This window comes from Varroa destructor, unplaced genomic scaffold (assembly GCF_002443255.2).
Source record: "Varroa destructor unplaced genomic scaffold, Vdes_3.0 BEIS01000002.1, whole genome shotgun sequence".
Classification (NCBI taxonomy): Eukaryota; Metazoa; Arthropoda; class Arachnida; order Mesostigmata; family Varroidae; genus Varroa; species Varroa destructor.
In genome coordinates, this window is record NW_019211455.1 from 56,921,902 (window position 1) to 56,939,777 (window position 17,876).

At 42.8% G+C, this 17,876-nt stretch overlaps 2 protein-coding genes across 7 annotated transcripts in view; one reads left to right on the plus strand and one right to left on the minus strand.

Annotated features, from left to right (window-relative positions):
• Positions 1-17,876, plus strand: part of LOC111244743 (neuroligin-4, X-linked-like) — a 50,759-nt gene that overhangs the window by 17,545 nt on the left and 15,338 nt on the right. For 5 of the 6 annotated variants that reach the window (XM_086979514.1, XM_086979513.1, XM_022792118.2 and 2 more), the window contains exons 2-10: positions 11,629-12,377; positions 12,759-12,917; positions 13,620-13,805; positions 14,685-15,076; positions 15,430-15,653; positions 15,764-15,982; positions 16,249-16,373; positions 16,575-16,877; positions 17,045-17,310. In XM_086979514.1, the coding sequence (XP_086835640.1) occupies positions 11,744-12,377; positions 12,759-12,917; positions 13,620-13,805; positions 14,685-15,076; positions 15,430-15,653; positions 15,764-15,982; positions 16,249-16,373; positions 16,575-16,877; positions 17,045-17,310 (2,508 nt within the window). In that variant the 5' untranslated portion in view covers positions 11,629-11,743. The remainder of the gene's footprint in view (positions 1-11,628; positions 12,378-12,758; positions 12,918-13,619; positions 13,806-14,684; positions 15,077-15,429; positions 15,654-15,763; positions 15,983-16,248; positions 16,374-16,574; positions 16,878-17,044; positions 17,311-17,876) is intronic. The other variant, XM_022792122.2, reaches the window with a different exon arrangement.
• The window catches only part of LOC147758037 (uncharacterized), a 39,107-nt gene continuing 22,824 nt past the window's right edge, over positions 1,594-17,876 (minus strand). Inside the window, exon 2 of the mRNA XM_086979515.1 lies at positions 1,594-1,888. Within this exon, the coding sequence (XP_086835641.1) occupies positions 1,666-1,888 (223 nt within the window). The 3' untranslated portion in view covers positions 1,594-1,665. The remainder of the gene's footprint in view (positions 1,889-17,876) is intronic.

Genomic DNA, 17,876 nt, shown 5'->3' on the forward strand with positions numbered 1-17,876 from the left:
GCTATCACCGTCGCTACGGTCACCTACGTGGCGGCATTACTCAACTCGCGCAGTGCGCGTCGCCGCTCAGACGAATGAAGGCACTCAGCTGTTCAAGTATTCCAATCTTCTGGGATAAGGAGCCGAAGCCAGAACTAAAACGGAACAGGAAAAGGACAAAGAAATAGGAGACAGCCAGAAGTAGGCAGACGTTAATTTCGGAGTCTTTGCGCCTATGCTGAATACTTTTTTCGCATTTTTATCACAGCGATATTGGCAACATCGACGTAGACAATCGTTCGCATCGTTTTTCCTAGCTAGGTAAAGGGCCAGAGAAGCAGTCAGCTTCCGAGGCTTTGATGGCAACGACCACGCCAGCGTTCGGCCAGACTTGTTTGCTTTCTTCAGGCACGTCCTTGTCACCGCATCGCCGTCCCTAGTAAGTCCATCGCAGTAAGCTTTTTTTTCACGTACAGACGCTGCTCCGACCTCGAGCTTTCCACGGCTTTTCGCGAAACATATTTTTTTGATAAAGCTAGCAGGAGCCCACTTTTGCAACTATCTCCACGATATTTCCTTCGAGAACCTGGAAGCGTCTGCACTACGCTGATGATAGTTGCCACAGCAGGAGCGTTCACTGTGCGGAGCCCTTGCAGACATTGCGGTGTCGTACCTATAGGCGCATTGACATTCTGAGGGTCCAAACAAATTGAATAAGATAGGATTTGTTGATTCTAACTATCCTGGCTATGTAAAATGGCCGTTTACGGCTGCTTCTACATGGTAGAAGCAATTTGTCAAAACGGTTATGCGAATAAGGATGATTCAAGATATATGTGACGTTAACGCGTCATTATATGTCTGCCAGTAATATCAATGGCAAACACAAGAACTGAGCGATAAGCAAGGAAGCTTTGCGTTGTTTTAAGGTGTTCAGCTATCTGTCACAATGGATTAGTCCGCGTAATCTTCTGCAACAAGATAATCCCACTTCACGAATATGGGTCTGTCTCGCGCACACCAGGAATGTCTTTGTCATTACGAAAGCCGTTGCCATTAAGCCATGACGCCTATATCCACATCAGAATCCCTCTTTGCAACGATTAGCGTTTATCTACATTTCTGCTCTGCAATGTGGGTCATGTGAGATATTATACGAGATAACTTGTGCTTGTATTGTTAGCTGGTCGAAACCCGATCGCTAGCGTTGGCTCACTGTACTTTATTTATTCCATCTAATGCAAAATTCAATACTAAACTAAATGACTTGCCTTAATACATTTCACGTTAGATAAACCCGCTGTACAACGAGCGAAGTTTCAAATTAACTTGATTCTTTTTGTTGTGCATCATTCCGATTGCTCGCAAACATATTTCGTTTTACAGGCGACCGCCACCGCCGTGTACTCACTAGTCTTTTTTCGGCTACGTACCTAGCTGTAAACAGCAGTCTTCATTTTATCTGAAAACTCTCGGCCTACTTCAAACTGACACTGGATAGGACGACGAGCATGCAAGGCCAACCCTACATCCGCCACCGCAGGTCCCCTCTACAGACTAACCTTTACTCAGGACACACACTGACTCAAGTATCCTCCCTTTTGAGTATCCTGCTTCACTTTAATTGTTTAGACAACTGCGCACAAAGAGTGTGGATACGAACGAATAGATGTGCTCGGTACTGGACTATATTAGTTTCCAATAAGTAAGACCAGCAGGGCGTCTGCTGTAATGGTTCACTTCCAAAAATTGCGCATCGTACAAACCTCCAGCCTTTTTCCGGTCTAATATTTCAAAACCCTTTTCCCCAGCATCCGGCTCTCGAACTTCCAAGGGCACTCTTGAGACTCCGAGTTCTGCGACGAAATCTTTATGTTCTGAGTTCGTGGCGCCTTCGCTGTTGTGTATCCTGTAATTAGGGAGACACAGCATGGAAACTCGTGCTTTTTGTATCAAGACCTATGTAAGGGCTTCAGATAATGTATAAAAGCTGCCAACGTGCTTACCACGAGTTCTATGACATGTTTCTATCATACCCAAGTATATGTTACTTCGCTTATAGGTATTTTTAAACAATACTTTGATAGAATACCTATGGGCCTTATTTGCCCAGTAATGGTACAGTTTGATAGGCTATTCCAGTTCCTGTTTATTCGACACGCATTTGGCGATAGCTGTGCGGAACACATGGGCTAAATAGAAGTCGAGACGAGTTGTGTTATATGCCATTTTTTATACAGTTGTTGCAGTAACCTATTAATCTATTTATTAAGGCATTAAAAAAAAATTGAAAATCTGGGCAACTGCAATTCATTAATAACGCTGAATACGGCGTCGCAGAGAATATAAACGTACGATACAGTTTTGTATAAAGTAGACGCCTGCTGAATAAACTCTAATAGATCCTTGGACGCAAAACGTGTCATGGTCAGCTTGGATTAATATATAAGAATTGGTCTCGAAACAATCTGAAATAGAGATACGCATATTTCTATGGTTTTCATAGAACTATGTGTATTTTGTATGCTAAGTGAAACATTGTGTACGTTATAGGCAATGGAGTATTGCTTCTGGCAAGTAGGAAACAGGGGACCCATTACGTTACTTTCTAAGCATAATAGGTCGCCTGTTGAATGTGTAGCATTTACTACAAGTTCTACCCAAGCAGCCGTACACTACTATACGAGATAGCCAGTAACTAGACAGAGACTCAAACCAGGCATTTCCTTTGAATCTCATGTGGAAAATTCGAAATATGCAACCATTAATTCATGTACTCTAATTCTGAGGATCAGTAGTAATATTTTAATTAAAAAATATTCTAGTTAGCGAGAAAGACGGGATTAAGCTGTGAAATAGCGCACAGGACAACATCATGCCTTCGTATCTCTTTGTTGTAGTTGAATCAGGCTCGTTGTACAGCGTTGATGTCCGTCAATCAGTCTGTGAAGTTTGATCTGTTGATGAAGCTAGCAAACTTAAATACGTCTGGAGCCAACAGTAAAGACAGAACGTCGATCTGAAATTATCGCATAGTAGTCCATAGAAGTACGATACGCAACGCGTTCTACTTGATGCGTGATTCAGCTAGCACACACAATGTACATATGATCTTTACCATTAATTTGCCGCAGATTGTGTTTCTAGTTTACTATTACGGGTACACGGACATCAGTGTACGATGCCTTGTGATAGATACCACAAAAAGCGGACGACTACTGGAAGAAACTCGGTGATTAGGAAAAATAATTTATTAAGGCACATATGCATGCACCTGTTTAAGGTACTGTAAAATACCGATATTATTTGACTATTCAGATCGGCCAGATGGACGCTGCAGGTAAAGCGGGTGAGCCGGACATAGTTATCAATGAATATGCGATACCTGAGCGTGCTTTGAGCCGGTAAAACATATATTCACGTATTTTTAGGCTAATACTAACATTGTATTGCAATCAGTCAAAAAAAGCTTGCGGGTTTTTCGATAATGTATAAATAGTAAGACTACCGGTAAAATGAAGCACGAATAAATTTTTTTTGTCAAATTATAAATTGTCCATTTACTCACCGAGCCTATAGTTAACTTGTAGTAATTTAATTTCGATATTTCTAATAGTCAGTTTTGCTTCCTGCAATTAAAGCGTCAGTATATCTAAATTTTATAGATCTGGATATACGTGATGGATCCAGCCGAAGCGTATACAATGTTTGTTCGTGTTCAGCGTTGTCTAAGATTGTGTACAGTTCTATACAATGCATATATGGTGCGAGTGGACGGCAAAAATAGTTACAGCAACAAATAAGTTATATTTACTTTAATCCTCTTAGGTAACATTCAATCCATCATTTTCTTCTTCCTTTAGATGCTTTTTCCTTTCAGCAGATCAATTTGGCGAGCAGGATTTAAAACGATGCATGAATGAATGGCCTTTGGTGGTTGACCAAATTTAGGTAGACACAAATCTTATTGGAAGGAAAGTTCTATCAAGTATACTTATATGTACTAACAACGAGTAACTACTATTCATTTATTAAAGGCCAGTAGCAATAAAGACACGAATGCTTAGAAGCAAGAAGAAATCTCGTCCAGATGTATTAATCTACTGAGACCCTGAGAAAAAAAGGTGTAAACTTTAATACCCTTTAGCCAAATAAGACAAATTAGATATACGTATTTATTCGTCTACCTGAGAAAACAGGTAGATATCTTCCCGTCATTTAGGCCAACTGGAGACAAGGTTTCATGGTGTAGCGCGCCAGTGTATGTCATCTTCTACGATGTCTATCTAAGACCTAAGTAAAATTCGAGAAAGCGACTCCCTATAGGTTAGGATTATCTTTGTAAGGATATTGGGCCTGAAGCCTTGCATAAAATGTAATTTTCATTAGCTATTGGCACGCTTGGTGTTAGAGTCCAACAGATACTAAGGATCACCTAGCATTTCGCTGTTAACCCGATAACGCCTCGTATTAAAGAAAGTAGCTAGAATAGTAGGACCTGTCTAACAACCTCATCTAGTTATCTGGTCCTGTGAGCAACAGACGCAGAACTGGGACTAGCGAACTGGGATAACTTTATAATTAATTTGATCCTAAACAAATTTAGATGCTCATAATAAACGTGAAGTGACAATGCTCCAAGACCTTATTCATTAGCAAGTTAATTAAGTAATATTAATGTCTGTGGCCATTTTTTTCGCGCCAAAATGTCAGCACTAAGTTACCCAGTCGTGGCTGTTACACGGTCAGAGACTTGGATCTTGTTAGCACCAAGGTGATTAACCAGTACAAGCTTAGGCTTTATTATAGGTCCCCCTTTCATATGTCTACAATGCGCGGGATGCGAACGCCTCTAATATGTTCAATTGATTTACCCTGTCAGATGACAGATAAACTGTCTATGAAAGCACCCCTTTTATCATGAAATAGTAAAATAGCTTCCGTTCCATATTTACAGTTAGATTATAAGGCTGCTTTTATCGGAGCTGTTACTATTCATTGTATAGAAAGATACGATTTCGTTTTTTGACTGCTTCTCGTTCAACAGCAGGTATGCCCTAGAAATCCGCTCACTGGGAACTTTGATTTGCGAAGCTGATTCTCGTCGGTTGCTTCTCGTATCTCTATAGCAAGAGTGTAGTCAACAGGACTCGGTATCTTATGCGGGACCTAATAACGACTATAGTGGGTTAAATCTAAGCGATTACAAAAGGTTAGGGATATTTCTTCTTTTATGTGTCTACGCTTGTTGTTCTACTAATTCGCTTTTGTGCCCTTACAGCTGTTAGGGTACCTTTGGACAGATGCTCCATTGAGAGGGCATTTATGTAAACATCGTTTGTCGAATGACGATGAATGACTGATGGGTCGGCGCGCCCGTAGGAAAAATGTCGTCGCAACTAGCATCCGATATTCAAATACTATCGGAAATACGCATAAGATATATGCGTATACGACTGAGATTCAATGGAACGACTTCTAACCGTAGTGGTAGTTTCATGAGATTGCTGTTTTTTGCTACGTTGACAACGCGTAGGCAGCGCGAAATCTGAGTTATTTCAGATGAGCGACATAATAACATTCACCTTAGCTAAATGTAGATCGAAGATGGCATGACATTTGGAAGCGCCAGCTAATCGTTAGTATCTCGGCTTGACATTTGATGGTTAGACACCTAAATTTATTCGTCCTTCTCTGGATTCTATCTAGGCCACTGTAGACATAGTCGGACAAGGCGTAATTTATAGTCCCGAAATCAAATCGGGCGAGGTGAAATAGCTATCGCGTTTCAATGTAATATGGCGTCGAAATACGGCAGCTAGAAGAGACGGTAGCTAAATACGGCGTATTTTTTTCCACAAAACAGCGTACTTGGACGTTTTCATCTAGTCGCACGCTAGGTGGCCACATGTCGTCTATAGTACTTGTGATAGGTACACAACAACGACAAATAATTAGTGAACGGTGCGCGTCATCACTAAATATTGTACGCAGTATTGCTTCAATCTCCTATAAGGCTTTGCCCCCAGATAGACCACTTGAATTCATGTTAGATCAAAGGTTGCCTACTCTTCCAAAGCGATCGTTGTTAAGCTATCACGCGTTTATCTAATGTCGAGAGTAATTTCATTTGGCTCCTTGAGTAGACGTTTTCACTTAGCTCGCACCACAGTCTTATTTGGACGTCAGCTTCCAGAATATAATCTAACCCGAAGGTGCCATATTAAATTAAGGGTATGTTGAATTTCAGTTGGTGTCGTTGATTCGAGTACGCACTTTAAACATCTCTGAATTAAGTTTTCCATTAATTAACCGTCAAAACGCAAACGTTCTGAGTTGCGGCCGACTTGAATTTTCTGACACAGGTATACCGTTTTAGGGAACAGAAATAGAAAAGAGAGAAAAAAAGTTAGAAGTTCGCGAACGCTTACAACGCTCGCAGCTTGCTCTAGCGTTTTTATTAGCATTGTATCCTGGAGTTGTGCCGGGCAAGGCCATCATGCCGCAGTGGCCCATTTAGCCTTAAACAACAATACCGAACGGTTCATTGACAAGAGTGCATTTTACCATCGGTCGAATGGCCCGTTGATTGCTAAAATCGTTTCCGGTCGTCATGCAGACCATTGGACCAGCCTTAAGCACGCTGCATGTTGTAAACACCCTGCTTATGTTACCAAATGCATTTAGCCAGCTGAGTAACGCCTGCATTTCTGTCAATTTATTTATCATTACTGTGACGAAGCTATCTAAAATTTTCATTTTTTCGTGCCCTCAAAACCCTTGAGAAATTGAACGTGCACTTGATCTAATTCATGTTTAATCTAAAACACGAGTTCTTGCTACACATAATGCCTGTCCATTATTATATAGCTTAAGCTAAGATTTACGTAATCGCTCAGGGAAATTTGTATAAAGGTCTTCGTTTCGATATGCGGCCGAACCGTTTTGTTTGATTATTTTATGTACTAGAATGGACACGCGAAGTGTACAGCTACAATAAATGTATTTCGAGTCCTCCTAGGCGGTTACTCCAGGCAATCCACCGTTAGTCTCCATCGGTCGGACCTTGCCATTGCTGTCAGTTTATTGGCAGCAGTGGAACCGAAGAACTTAACATGCTAGCTCTCGAAGAGTCTGCAGCAAGCTGATAGGCTCGAAGCGTTGGTGTGTGACAGCAGCCATCTTGCTAAATGGTTGTAGGAAGCGAGACGCTCAGCTACAGTCCGATAGTAACCATAGGAACGTGTTGTATGACGTGTGAACTCTTCGAGCAGCAAAAGATGAGAAAGCAGACGTTCATCTGGCCCAACAAGCTCTCTGGAACGCACTAAAACTTGTTTACAGCCATAGGGTTTTTTTTTTTTTATTTATTTTTTTTTTTTAAAAATAATATAAGGAGGAATATAAGAAAAATAGCGAAATCCTTTGCGAACCCGACGTCGTACAGTGTTCGGATTCAGGAGCCTGAATCAAAAGGCTAAAGGACCACTATAAGGTATGATCAGTTCTCCAGATCTACGTAGTCCCACAAGTTGTCGTACTAACGCTGTACGTTATCATGTCGCAAACGGGAATACTTTCAGATTAGTTTTTTGCGTATTCGATCGTCGATTTGCATTGTGAACGCTGTAGAAATTCTCATGCCTTAGCATGTGTCAAGTCGTTCTTATTTCCCTTTGACAGCCAAGCACGGCCAGCTGATATCGCCAAAGTCATTAAAATGGCAACACCCCGCAAAGAGGCAATGAGGAAGAAAAGTCACAGAACGGGCACTGGATTGCCTGCAGAGCATCGGCGGGGATTCCATTGGTGGCCATGCTCCAGTGGAATGGCCAGATTGAGTTGCCTTTGCAGGATGGAAGGACCGGGCGGTTTCTACTGCGGAGACCCAGGCTGTAGAGTTTTGGGCCACGAGGTTGCAGCGATTCTCCGTGAACTACTAACCGGCGGTATTTACAGTCTGCTGCTAAAACCATCTGTGCTTTACCGAGACCGCTCACCGATCGATAATCCATTACTTCGCGGAGCGAAGCGTCTGGCGACGACCCGGAAGTACGCTTGAAGCTGTGCCATTCGCTAGAAATTTAAACCAGGTCGGGAAAGGCGTCTGCTCCAAACGCTCATAGAATCACCGGCGCGTCCTTCCGCCAAGGTAAACATGGATTTTAAAAAGTCGTTTCATGTCTCGGAAAAGACGATTTTATTCGTACTGGTAAATAGAAACTGTTGATTTGGTTTGGTTCGCCTTTTCCTGGGCATAATAAAGACCTTTTCCGTCCCTCAGAACGGTGGTGTGGAACGATAGAAGCTCTCATTACGAATAACGTAAGTCCTTTCCGGGGCCGTTAAGTCTAGCAGTATACAGCGGCGAACAACACTCAGGGCCACCACGGCCCACCCAGAAACGAATGGAGTGGTGAAGCGAACGATCTGCACGGTCACGAAGCATCCTCCGTGAGTCTGCTGGCAGTGCCGGGCTCCTCCGTCGCTACAACGCTTGCAGAAGTTCTCACGATACATACTACCGTTAGTGAAGCCCTAAACGGAATTCCATTTAATTTTCTTTACGGATTTGAGGTCGTGCTGCCAAACAAGCTACTAGATTCCTGGTCAGCCAATATTTCCAAATGAGAAAAGAAATTCTGTATCTAAACCGCGGAGAGATATCTATGGTCGGCCTCGTTAATAGAAGCGAGTGCGCGAATACAGCAACCTTCTCGTATCAAACGCTCCGACCGGAGAGGCCGTTTTCTTACGACTCCCACATATTGGAAGTTGCTGCTCAAATTCATCCCTGGATGGGACGTCGAAAAGACCTTTGGGGTACCCGAAACGTTGAGCGGTGGATGAAGGTGTTCCGTCCGATAACATGGTCGCATGAAATAGACGCAGAAAATAAACAGTTACGATTTATGAACTTTCGGTTCCGACTGGTTGTATATACTCCTTTGCAGCCGGCCAGTTAACATCTAATCTCTACCAGTCGAATCTTATCAAGCCTGCAATACTAACAGTATTATTACATGGACGCTGAGGACGCCGGTTTTCGATGTGTTTTTGTGTTTCAAGTTTTTATGTCCGGTATCGCCATTAGGCATAGTTGCATCAGACGGCTCACTCTCAGCAGGAGACGAAGTGTGTCTACGCCCGGATTCGGACCTAGACCACACTGACTGCGCAATATTAGCACGCAGATACGTTATCCACTAAGATCTCACGGGATATGTGAGAATTTGTCCTACAGATAGTAACTCAACCATTCAGCTGCATTACCCTATTTATTGTAACTTCGTTTGCTCGCTACTACCAGAGCTCAACCTTTCGAATCGTGCAATAGGCCTGACTTGCGAACTACTAATTTAACCCTCGATGAGCTTTCAAGGTCGCCATGCTATTTTTGTACCGCCCACATGCAGGACTTCCCATGGGTTACATATATGAAGTATACAAGACATCAAGTATGGCTCTCCGCTGTTTCCAGTATAATAGGCCTTTAATAACTGCTGGCCGTAGAGGTTGGTTGGGATGTGCTAAAAGAACTTAGTCGAAAGAGAAAAGGCTAGCACGATAAATGCATCATTGTGTATAGCCGACACTGCTGGCAACAGATATGTTAGGTACTTTCGTTAGACGCTGTTTCAGGCAAACTCTATTAAAATACACATGGTAGCCGTTGCTATCATTCCGGGCCCTATACAACTTTTCCTTTTGAAAATAAACATTTATATATCGATTACCATACACTAACCTGCCAAATTGTCTGGAATCAAGTCGTCATCACGAATTACCCTACAATAATAATAATATGAAAAGTTCCTCCATTCGCTGCTGACTATTACACATCGGTCCCCTGATCACTTAAATATCCATCGTGATATAAACCCAATGAGCATTACCGGCCATTAACACAACTGTAGTAAACTCCGTTCTCATCAGAATTATAATCTACTTTCCCATAGCTTTAATATGAGAGGATTACGTTTTTCGGCCCTAAGAGACGATGCGCTACAAATAACGTCATGCGGCTTGTGTCAAGATCAATAACAATGTTCGGTTTCTTATAACGCACAAGCTATGTTTAAGATGTTCTCTTATGGTGCAATAGAAGTTTATTTTAGTTCTACGAATGCAGTTGTCAAATTGAGTAAAGCAACAGTTTCATCAACATACAGGTAGATTAGTTGATTCCATTTAGCAGTTATTTTCTGTCAGAGAACGTCGAATTTTTCGTCACTGCCTGTACGATAACGCTCTAGACTACTTACGCTGCATTTAGAATCAAAAGAACATTAAAGGTACAAACAACGCAGTGTGTTTACATTTGACTTTTGAAATGCTTAGGTAGGAGGAGCCTTTGAGACCAACGGTCTACCTCGTGCACATTCCAATGGCGTCAATCGCTAATGCTGTAAACGACTTTATTCAAAGACTTGCCCTCCGCACGCCTTCGAAGGCGGCAAAGCTCGCGCCTACCCCCTTCAGAACCGTTCACACTCACTGGCCCAGTCGTAAGTGATGAGCGCCCAGTAAAAAAGCGGTAAACGCCGATTTCAAAAACCGAGTGTCAAAGAAACCATTTCGATTGAAAAACAGAGGGACTAGAGGCCGGAAAGGAACTGGGCCCATCCACTGGTGCCAAACGCATCGCAAATTGAATCCACACACAGCGGAATGAACAAATGCGCCGGCGTAAGCGACAAAAGGGATATACATTTCTAAAAAAAGACGTGTTCCAACGTATTCACGTCGTGCGGAACAAAGACGGCTGCTTGCCTCCCTCCCTGGAATAGTGTATCTTTTGGGATTTTTGGCCCAACGCCAAATTAAAATCAGCACAAGCTCGCTAGCTTGTCCACCAGGCACATAAAAGGTTTTTTTTTTTAAACCTGGCGCTGTGCCTGGTCCTTTGGCTTGCAGTAGTAGATAGGGAGAGCCTTTGCGCTGGGCCGAGATTTCAGACAAATTTGAGGTACGCCACAGCGCTACAGGTTTTTTGCGCTTAGATCGTCTGTGTCCGTGGAAGCCAAGGCAATCTATTCTCAACACACGCTTGTCTTCGTTTGTGCGCGCGTAAACGTGAGATGAGTCTACTCTATCTCACTTGATTGGTCAAAATAGCTGCGGCTACTGTGTTACCAGTAACGTTGGCAGCAATCTCAGTAACATAATGAAATTTCTCGCGTGTGGCACACCTTAATAGTCAAGCAAAATGATATTAGATATATGAAGACACACTGCTGTCGTGTACCAACATGTCGAGCCGTTTTTAAAGCAGAAAGCTCGGTTGTGTTGTAGAATGATAATAACTATATATGTTTGCTTCGCTTTTTATTTCCCAAGTCTAATAACTATATCACCCACAGCTGAACTTGCAAAAAGTTTGAGTGAAGGCATTTATTTAACTACAATAGAAATTGTTCTTGCTTTTGGTCTAAGATACACCTATAAAAAAAAAAAAAAAAGATTTCTCATAAATGTCTCCCTATGTCCTTCGCCAGATAAATTCACGACTCAGAACTGCTTTCTTAAAGGAAACCGTATTACAGCAATACTTCCTTTCAATGTATTATCAGATTATAATTAGTTTTCTGTTATGTTCTTGATTATAGCATTAACCGTTCTTCTTTATCGATTTTTCTTTTCTTTCAGCGTTTTCAACGACAATCACCGCTGTACACGAGGACTGAACATCTTCACAGCCGAATATTCGACAAAGCGTCGCACTGGTGATTCACCAGTCGCGTCATTATGTCGTCGCTACCGGATGGAGGCTAGATGCCTGAAAATGCTTTTCGGTCCTGTCGCAGTCCTACTTCCTTGGCTGCCAGCCCGCGCCTCAGTTTCTGAGACGGGGGCTAGAGCCCTGATCAGTGGCTGCAACAGTATCCGTCTATTACTCGTCTTTACCCTGCTTCTATTTGGTGACATCTGCAGCGGGTTGGGCGGCACTAGCACCTCGTTTAGCTTCGGATCAAGCAGCGGGTCAACCTCTTCCTATCTACCTCCGCACTGGCTGAGTTGGAACAAAAGTATCCGCACGGTGCAAGTGGCACAGGGAGTTCTACGAGGCCGAGTGCTCTCCGTTCGATCGCCGGTCACGGTGAGCACCAGGCTTCGGGACGTCGAAGTGTTCCTCGGAGTCCCGTACGCTGCACCGCCAACGGGTCGACTACGCTTTCACCCACCACAGCCGCCCGCAAATTGGGAAGGGGAACGCGAACTAACCAAGATGCCTCCCTCGTGCATACAGGCCTTCCCAAATATATCCGGCGGCGAGGAACAGCTCAGCGCCCGAATGTCCACCGCACGACTTAACTACCTGCGTAAGATGAGGTCTGTTGTCGATGGAAGCCATCAGAGTGAGGACTGCCTTTACCTCAACATCTATGTCCCAGCAAGTGAGTGTGATTGATATGGTATTATACTTATAGGCTTAGAGAACAATCTTGTAAAAAAAATAAATAACAGTTCGATTTCCGAGTGGCCGACACACATGTTAATCGTATATGATAAGTCGCGGTGTAGTGGAAAAGTGTCTAAGTCTTCCACTATCGAGGATTATTAGTGACTTCGATGCCTCACGTTCGCGCGATCCAGTGTAGATAACAGCGCTAGATCGTATTATACTCGTATAATCCTTAAGGCATCTGCTGTGAATTTAAATTTAAGACGTGCAATAAGATGACTGGAAGGGTCAGCTATAATGGATGAATGGATTCGTCTAACGAAAGCTGGGCGCTCGGCTGATAGATAGCATGAACGCATTGTTCATTTTTCAGCGTTGCAGATGTCGGAAAGTCGTCAATTGCCAGTTCTGGTAGTGTTATCGGCGGGTGACTCGTATTCGTGGGGCAGCGGAAATCATGTAGATGGCTCATTAACGGCTGCCTATTCGAATGTAATTGTAGTTTCTATTAACTATCGGCTCGGAGTCCTCGGTAAGTTAGCCAAACGTCACAACACAGCTAGACTGTTAAGTTTGCTTAGTCTATGAATAAAACTTGAACGATGCTTGAGAACTATGCTCGACTGCTATATTTGAAGTTTGCAATGATTTTTATCGCAGTTATCGATGTCACAGTCATCTTCATCTGGCTAACGGCAATCGTGGTAACTCTGCCAGTAGACGTATAACTAAAACTATTTGAAGTGAACAGCACCGAACCTTATTTTATTAGTCTTCATTTTGGAACTTGAGCTCTCTTTCAAAACCGAAGAGTAAAAAAATTACACCAGACATTCTAACATACACGAACTTCTTAATTTCGTACCATTTTTACGACATACTACCTTTTCATGATCGTTATCAATACGTTATCACACTGAACACAGGGACACACCAAGAGACCAACTCCGGGTTTAAAAGCACAACACTAATTGACCAGCACATCCGGAAAACGCAATGACATCTGCCACTTCTTATCAAATACTCGTCTAAAACGCTAATTTGATTACCTCACTCCTACAAAGGTCGTGACTGCTTAGATCTCTGTTGAGGTTATAAACGCCATTCGATCATGGCCATGGTGCCATAAAGGGCTTGTGGGCCTGCTGTCGATGTTGGACCGGTGGTGATGATGATGAGTGGTTTTCTCCGCTGGCGTGATCACCTTTTCTTATTCGACCTTTTCGTTGTGTAGGTTTTCTGTCTTCAGGTAGTCCTTCGTCGTTCTCAAATGTGGGACTTCAAGACCAGTTGATCGCTTTACGCTGGCTACGAACCAATCTAGGAGCATTTGGGGGTGACCGGGACAAAGTGACCTTAGCGGGAGCAGGACGTGCCGCTGCCATGGCACACCTGTTAGCGATTAACGCACGAGCTGCCGGTAAGTACAGCCAACAGTATATCGGAAAAATCAAAACTATATACGCATACATAAATATGAGCGAGAACACACTGAAACGCATGGAGCGGTATTCATCGACAAGGTAATGCAGAAGGAGACATTGAACTTTTTTTAAATTCTCATTCTCTATTTCTTCGTATTATTCACGAGATAGTAATGCTAACGATTTTCCATTCGTAATGTAACGCAAAGCTTAACATCAACACCCTCTGTATCTATGTCCTTGTTAATTCTTTAGCTAACCAAGTTGGATTTAAGGGAAGTAAACGAAGATAAACAAAGGCAAATATATTTGGCTCGACAGAGCTGAGATACAATGGATTGATTGAATTTTACATGAGCTTGTTTCAAACGGCCGAAGCTACCACCATCAAGTTAGCAAATGTGGGATTTTAAATAACTTCAACCATAAAATAGATAGTTTCTTCCAAGGCTACTGTCTTAAATAAAGTTTCAAATGCATTTCTACGATAGCCGGTCTAACAGATGCACGCACATCTACTTATTGAACGTTTTGGCTACAAGTAAACGTCACTAACTATTCAATTAATTAAATTGTGATTAAGCGATTCTGGGTACATTTATCTCAAAAAGGGTGTTGTTGACCCACTTTTTTTTTCCACCGAGTCCGACGGAGTCGAATGACTTATGGCGGCTAAATAATTGCAAAGCTTAAAAGTCAGCAGTATCATTTTTTGCCGAGTTAACGCTAGCGGCTCTATGTGTGGTCGCTTAACCAAGCGTGTACTGCAATTACTAAAAATTACGTACAACTTAACTATACAATGCTCTAATGGACGATACAATGAACACTTATTATATTAATCAGAGCTTTACACCTCTGCTACTTAATTCCAGATTTGCTACGGCGCCTAGTGCTAGTTGGCGGTAGTGCGTTATCTTCATGGGCCGTTTGCACTGACGGACCAGAACAGACATTGCTGTTGGCGCGAGCGTTGGGCTGCAAATCTGAACGTACTAGTTCGTCATTAGAATCACCAATGGAGTGTTTCAGGGAGAGTCCTGTCGAAGAGCTTGTAAGAGCTTCGTTAACTCTTCAAGTACCGGATCACCTTTGCGGGCCATTCGGTCCCACCCCGGATGGAGATATGGTCCCTATAGATGTGTACGAAGCGTCACATCCAGAGGGACGCCAGATACCATTTTCACAAATTGACCTTGTCGTAGGCGTTACTAAATGGGAAAGTCTACAACTGTTTAATGACTACCAGCGTGTTCATGGAATCGAAGTACGTATCGGAGAATCGTCAAGAACAAGACAGATTGAAAAGAGCAGTCCCTCTAGTGCACATTTGTTCGTACCATGTAAATGTCAAAATTAACCTTTGCAATAAGCGTGTGGACAGCAAAAAGCACGTAATTTTATCAACCTCACTACAACCGTACTGTTGAATTCAAACGACATTGTTTTTTTTTTTTTCGAGACTTCAAATCAGCACTTAAATATTAGGCTAATACGATTGGAAATCCTGATCAATTTCACTTGTTGAAAACTTCTGGTAACAAAAAGTCTAGAAATAACCTAGATTTACGGAAACTAACATAACTCCTCGTAACTGTACTCGTATCCGCTTTCTTTCAGCTCTCTTTTAAAGAGAAGACCCTACGAACGTTGATTCGCAATCTTTTTGTGTACCATCAAAACGAGATATTGTTTTCAGTGTCGAATGAGTATACGAATTGGTCCCGGGGTGAGTCGTCGACGCTTGATATACTTCAAGATACCGCTGACGCTTTATCAGATTCGACGGTCGTGGCGCCTGCAATTGAGGTCACGGCGCTACACTCCCATCTAACAGCTACTGGGTAAGATTCAGAAGGAAATGGCACTGCGGTGAAAATATATAATGAATGAAAATGAGTATTATTATCATAAACACGATTCCTTTTATCTCCCTCTTTCTATTTGTTTGTAGCAAAATTCAGCGCTCAACGCATCTATTCGTATTTTCGTATCAGAGCAGCAACTGCGATTATAGTCATCTGTATACCTGTACGCCGGGGGCAGAAGATGCGTTTAATTTCCTTCTTGGGGTGCCGCTACTTGATGCGCTCCCTAGTGTCAACTACAGCCGTCAGGATATGCAAGTCTCTGAGCTCATGCTCAACTATATCAGCAATTTCCTACGGACAGGGTGAGCGTTTAAATAAAGTAGACAGTACACGCAAGGATATATAGCCATATGTAGGTCCGTGGATCAGCAAAACAATCGGAAGCTAGACATGACGTTTTTTGACCAGGAATACGCAACACCACTAGCCAGCATATCACACTGGCGCTGAAGACGTACTTCTGCATGAACATGCTACAACATATAGATATATATATATATATAGATATACAGAAACATTTAGCGAGTACAGATTTACGTATGTACTTATGCGTCCCACGCCTGAGCAGACAGCCAAATTCGAGCACGATCGAGACGTTTGAAACGGTAACTCAGGTGCGACCATCTCGACCAGTCACCGAGGAAATCTCCTGGCCACCGTACGAGTCCGTGCATGGAATCTATCTATTAGTTGGTAAGTCACGGTTGGCCTAATGCACGACCTCTAGTTTCACCGGCTCTTAAACAAAAGGCCTTACGTTCGCAATCGTAACTAAAAAATTGACGATTCATTTATCTCTTAAATTCGTCAACTAACTCCATTTCGTTACTTCCGGAGTCGCTGTTCATATTTAGCTGTGTCAATCTTTAGCCTTCTCCTTATATCTGCGCACAGATACCAAACCACGTTCACTACAACATTTCGAGGCTCATCGAATGTCATTGTGGAATCGACTCATACCTGCGCTGCATCGGCCCGACATCGTTGATAGTAACGGTACTCTCGTAATGGTCGGTGACGACGAGCTAGACATCAGTGAAAATCGAAAAGGAAACAATGATGCCTCGGAGGGGCTCACTTTTCCCCGCGGTTATCCGCTTTCGCAGAGCCCATTCGTATTCCGGTTACCTTCTCTCGTCACGCTACAATCGACATCGCAGCCTCAACAATCGATACAACCACGACGCGTAGCTTTCGGTAAGACTGGCCAGTCATTTTCAATAAAAGATTAATACGGCGCCTTTTTTGCTACGCTAATAGTTTTCGCTTACCTTTCTTCAGTTTTGCTTCCTAGTCATTACCATCAGTAAAAGTATTATAATAACCCACACTGTGCTGACATTTTCTATACCTAATGAGTGTAGATCCTGCGTTGATGGCTCCAGTATCCTCGCCCATGCCTCCTTCGGAGTCCCCGTCGGGCAACAGCGCGACTGTTTCAACGCCGTTGGACCAGATTATGCTGTCTCTCGAGAGTCTGGCTTCGGGACCCTATTCGAAGGCATTGTTCATCACGATAGCCGTCGGCTGTTCTCTGCTTGTCGTTAATATATTGGTTTTTGCTGGAACATATTATCAGCATCGAACAGAATCAGATCATCACCAAAAAAATAGGAAGACCCAGCACCGAGTAAGTCATGCGATCGAACGACCGTTAGCTATAGATGAACATCTTTTCTTACGCTATATAGCATTCTTCAACGGTGATCGCGTTCAACCATACGGATCGCGTTTATCGGACGAGTGACACACTATCGACCGACTATCGTTCTATATGTTCGTATCTGTCGTACGTTATCACCTCCCTATGAAACTCGAGGGGGTTAATTAGGAATTATATAGTTCTTACATGTGCGTGCTCCTCGTTTGTAAGTTTGTACTCTATTTTTGCACAAGGAGAATTAGGCAAAAGTTGTTAGTAGCTTAGCTGTACGTGTACGGCGAAATTGTGATGATTGTATGAAATAATTCATTATCCAGCAGTTAAAAAACCAAGACAGGGTGTTCAGTCAGCCTGTCGAATCAAAATTTCGGTTCGAAACGGCTGTGGCGGAGGGGTCGAAGCTCGAATTAGGTGAGAATAGTGTGACATCAAATGCCTTTTATTAAATTGGCTACCTTTTTACTTCTTAGTAAGTTTAAGGCGATGAGACAAACTTCAAGAGGTCGCCAAAGTATTTTATAGCATCATTTGCG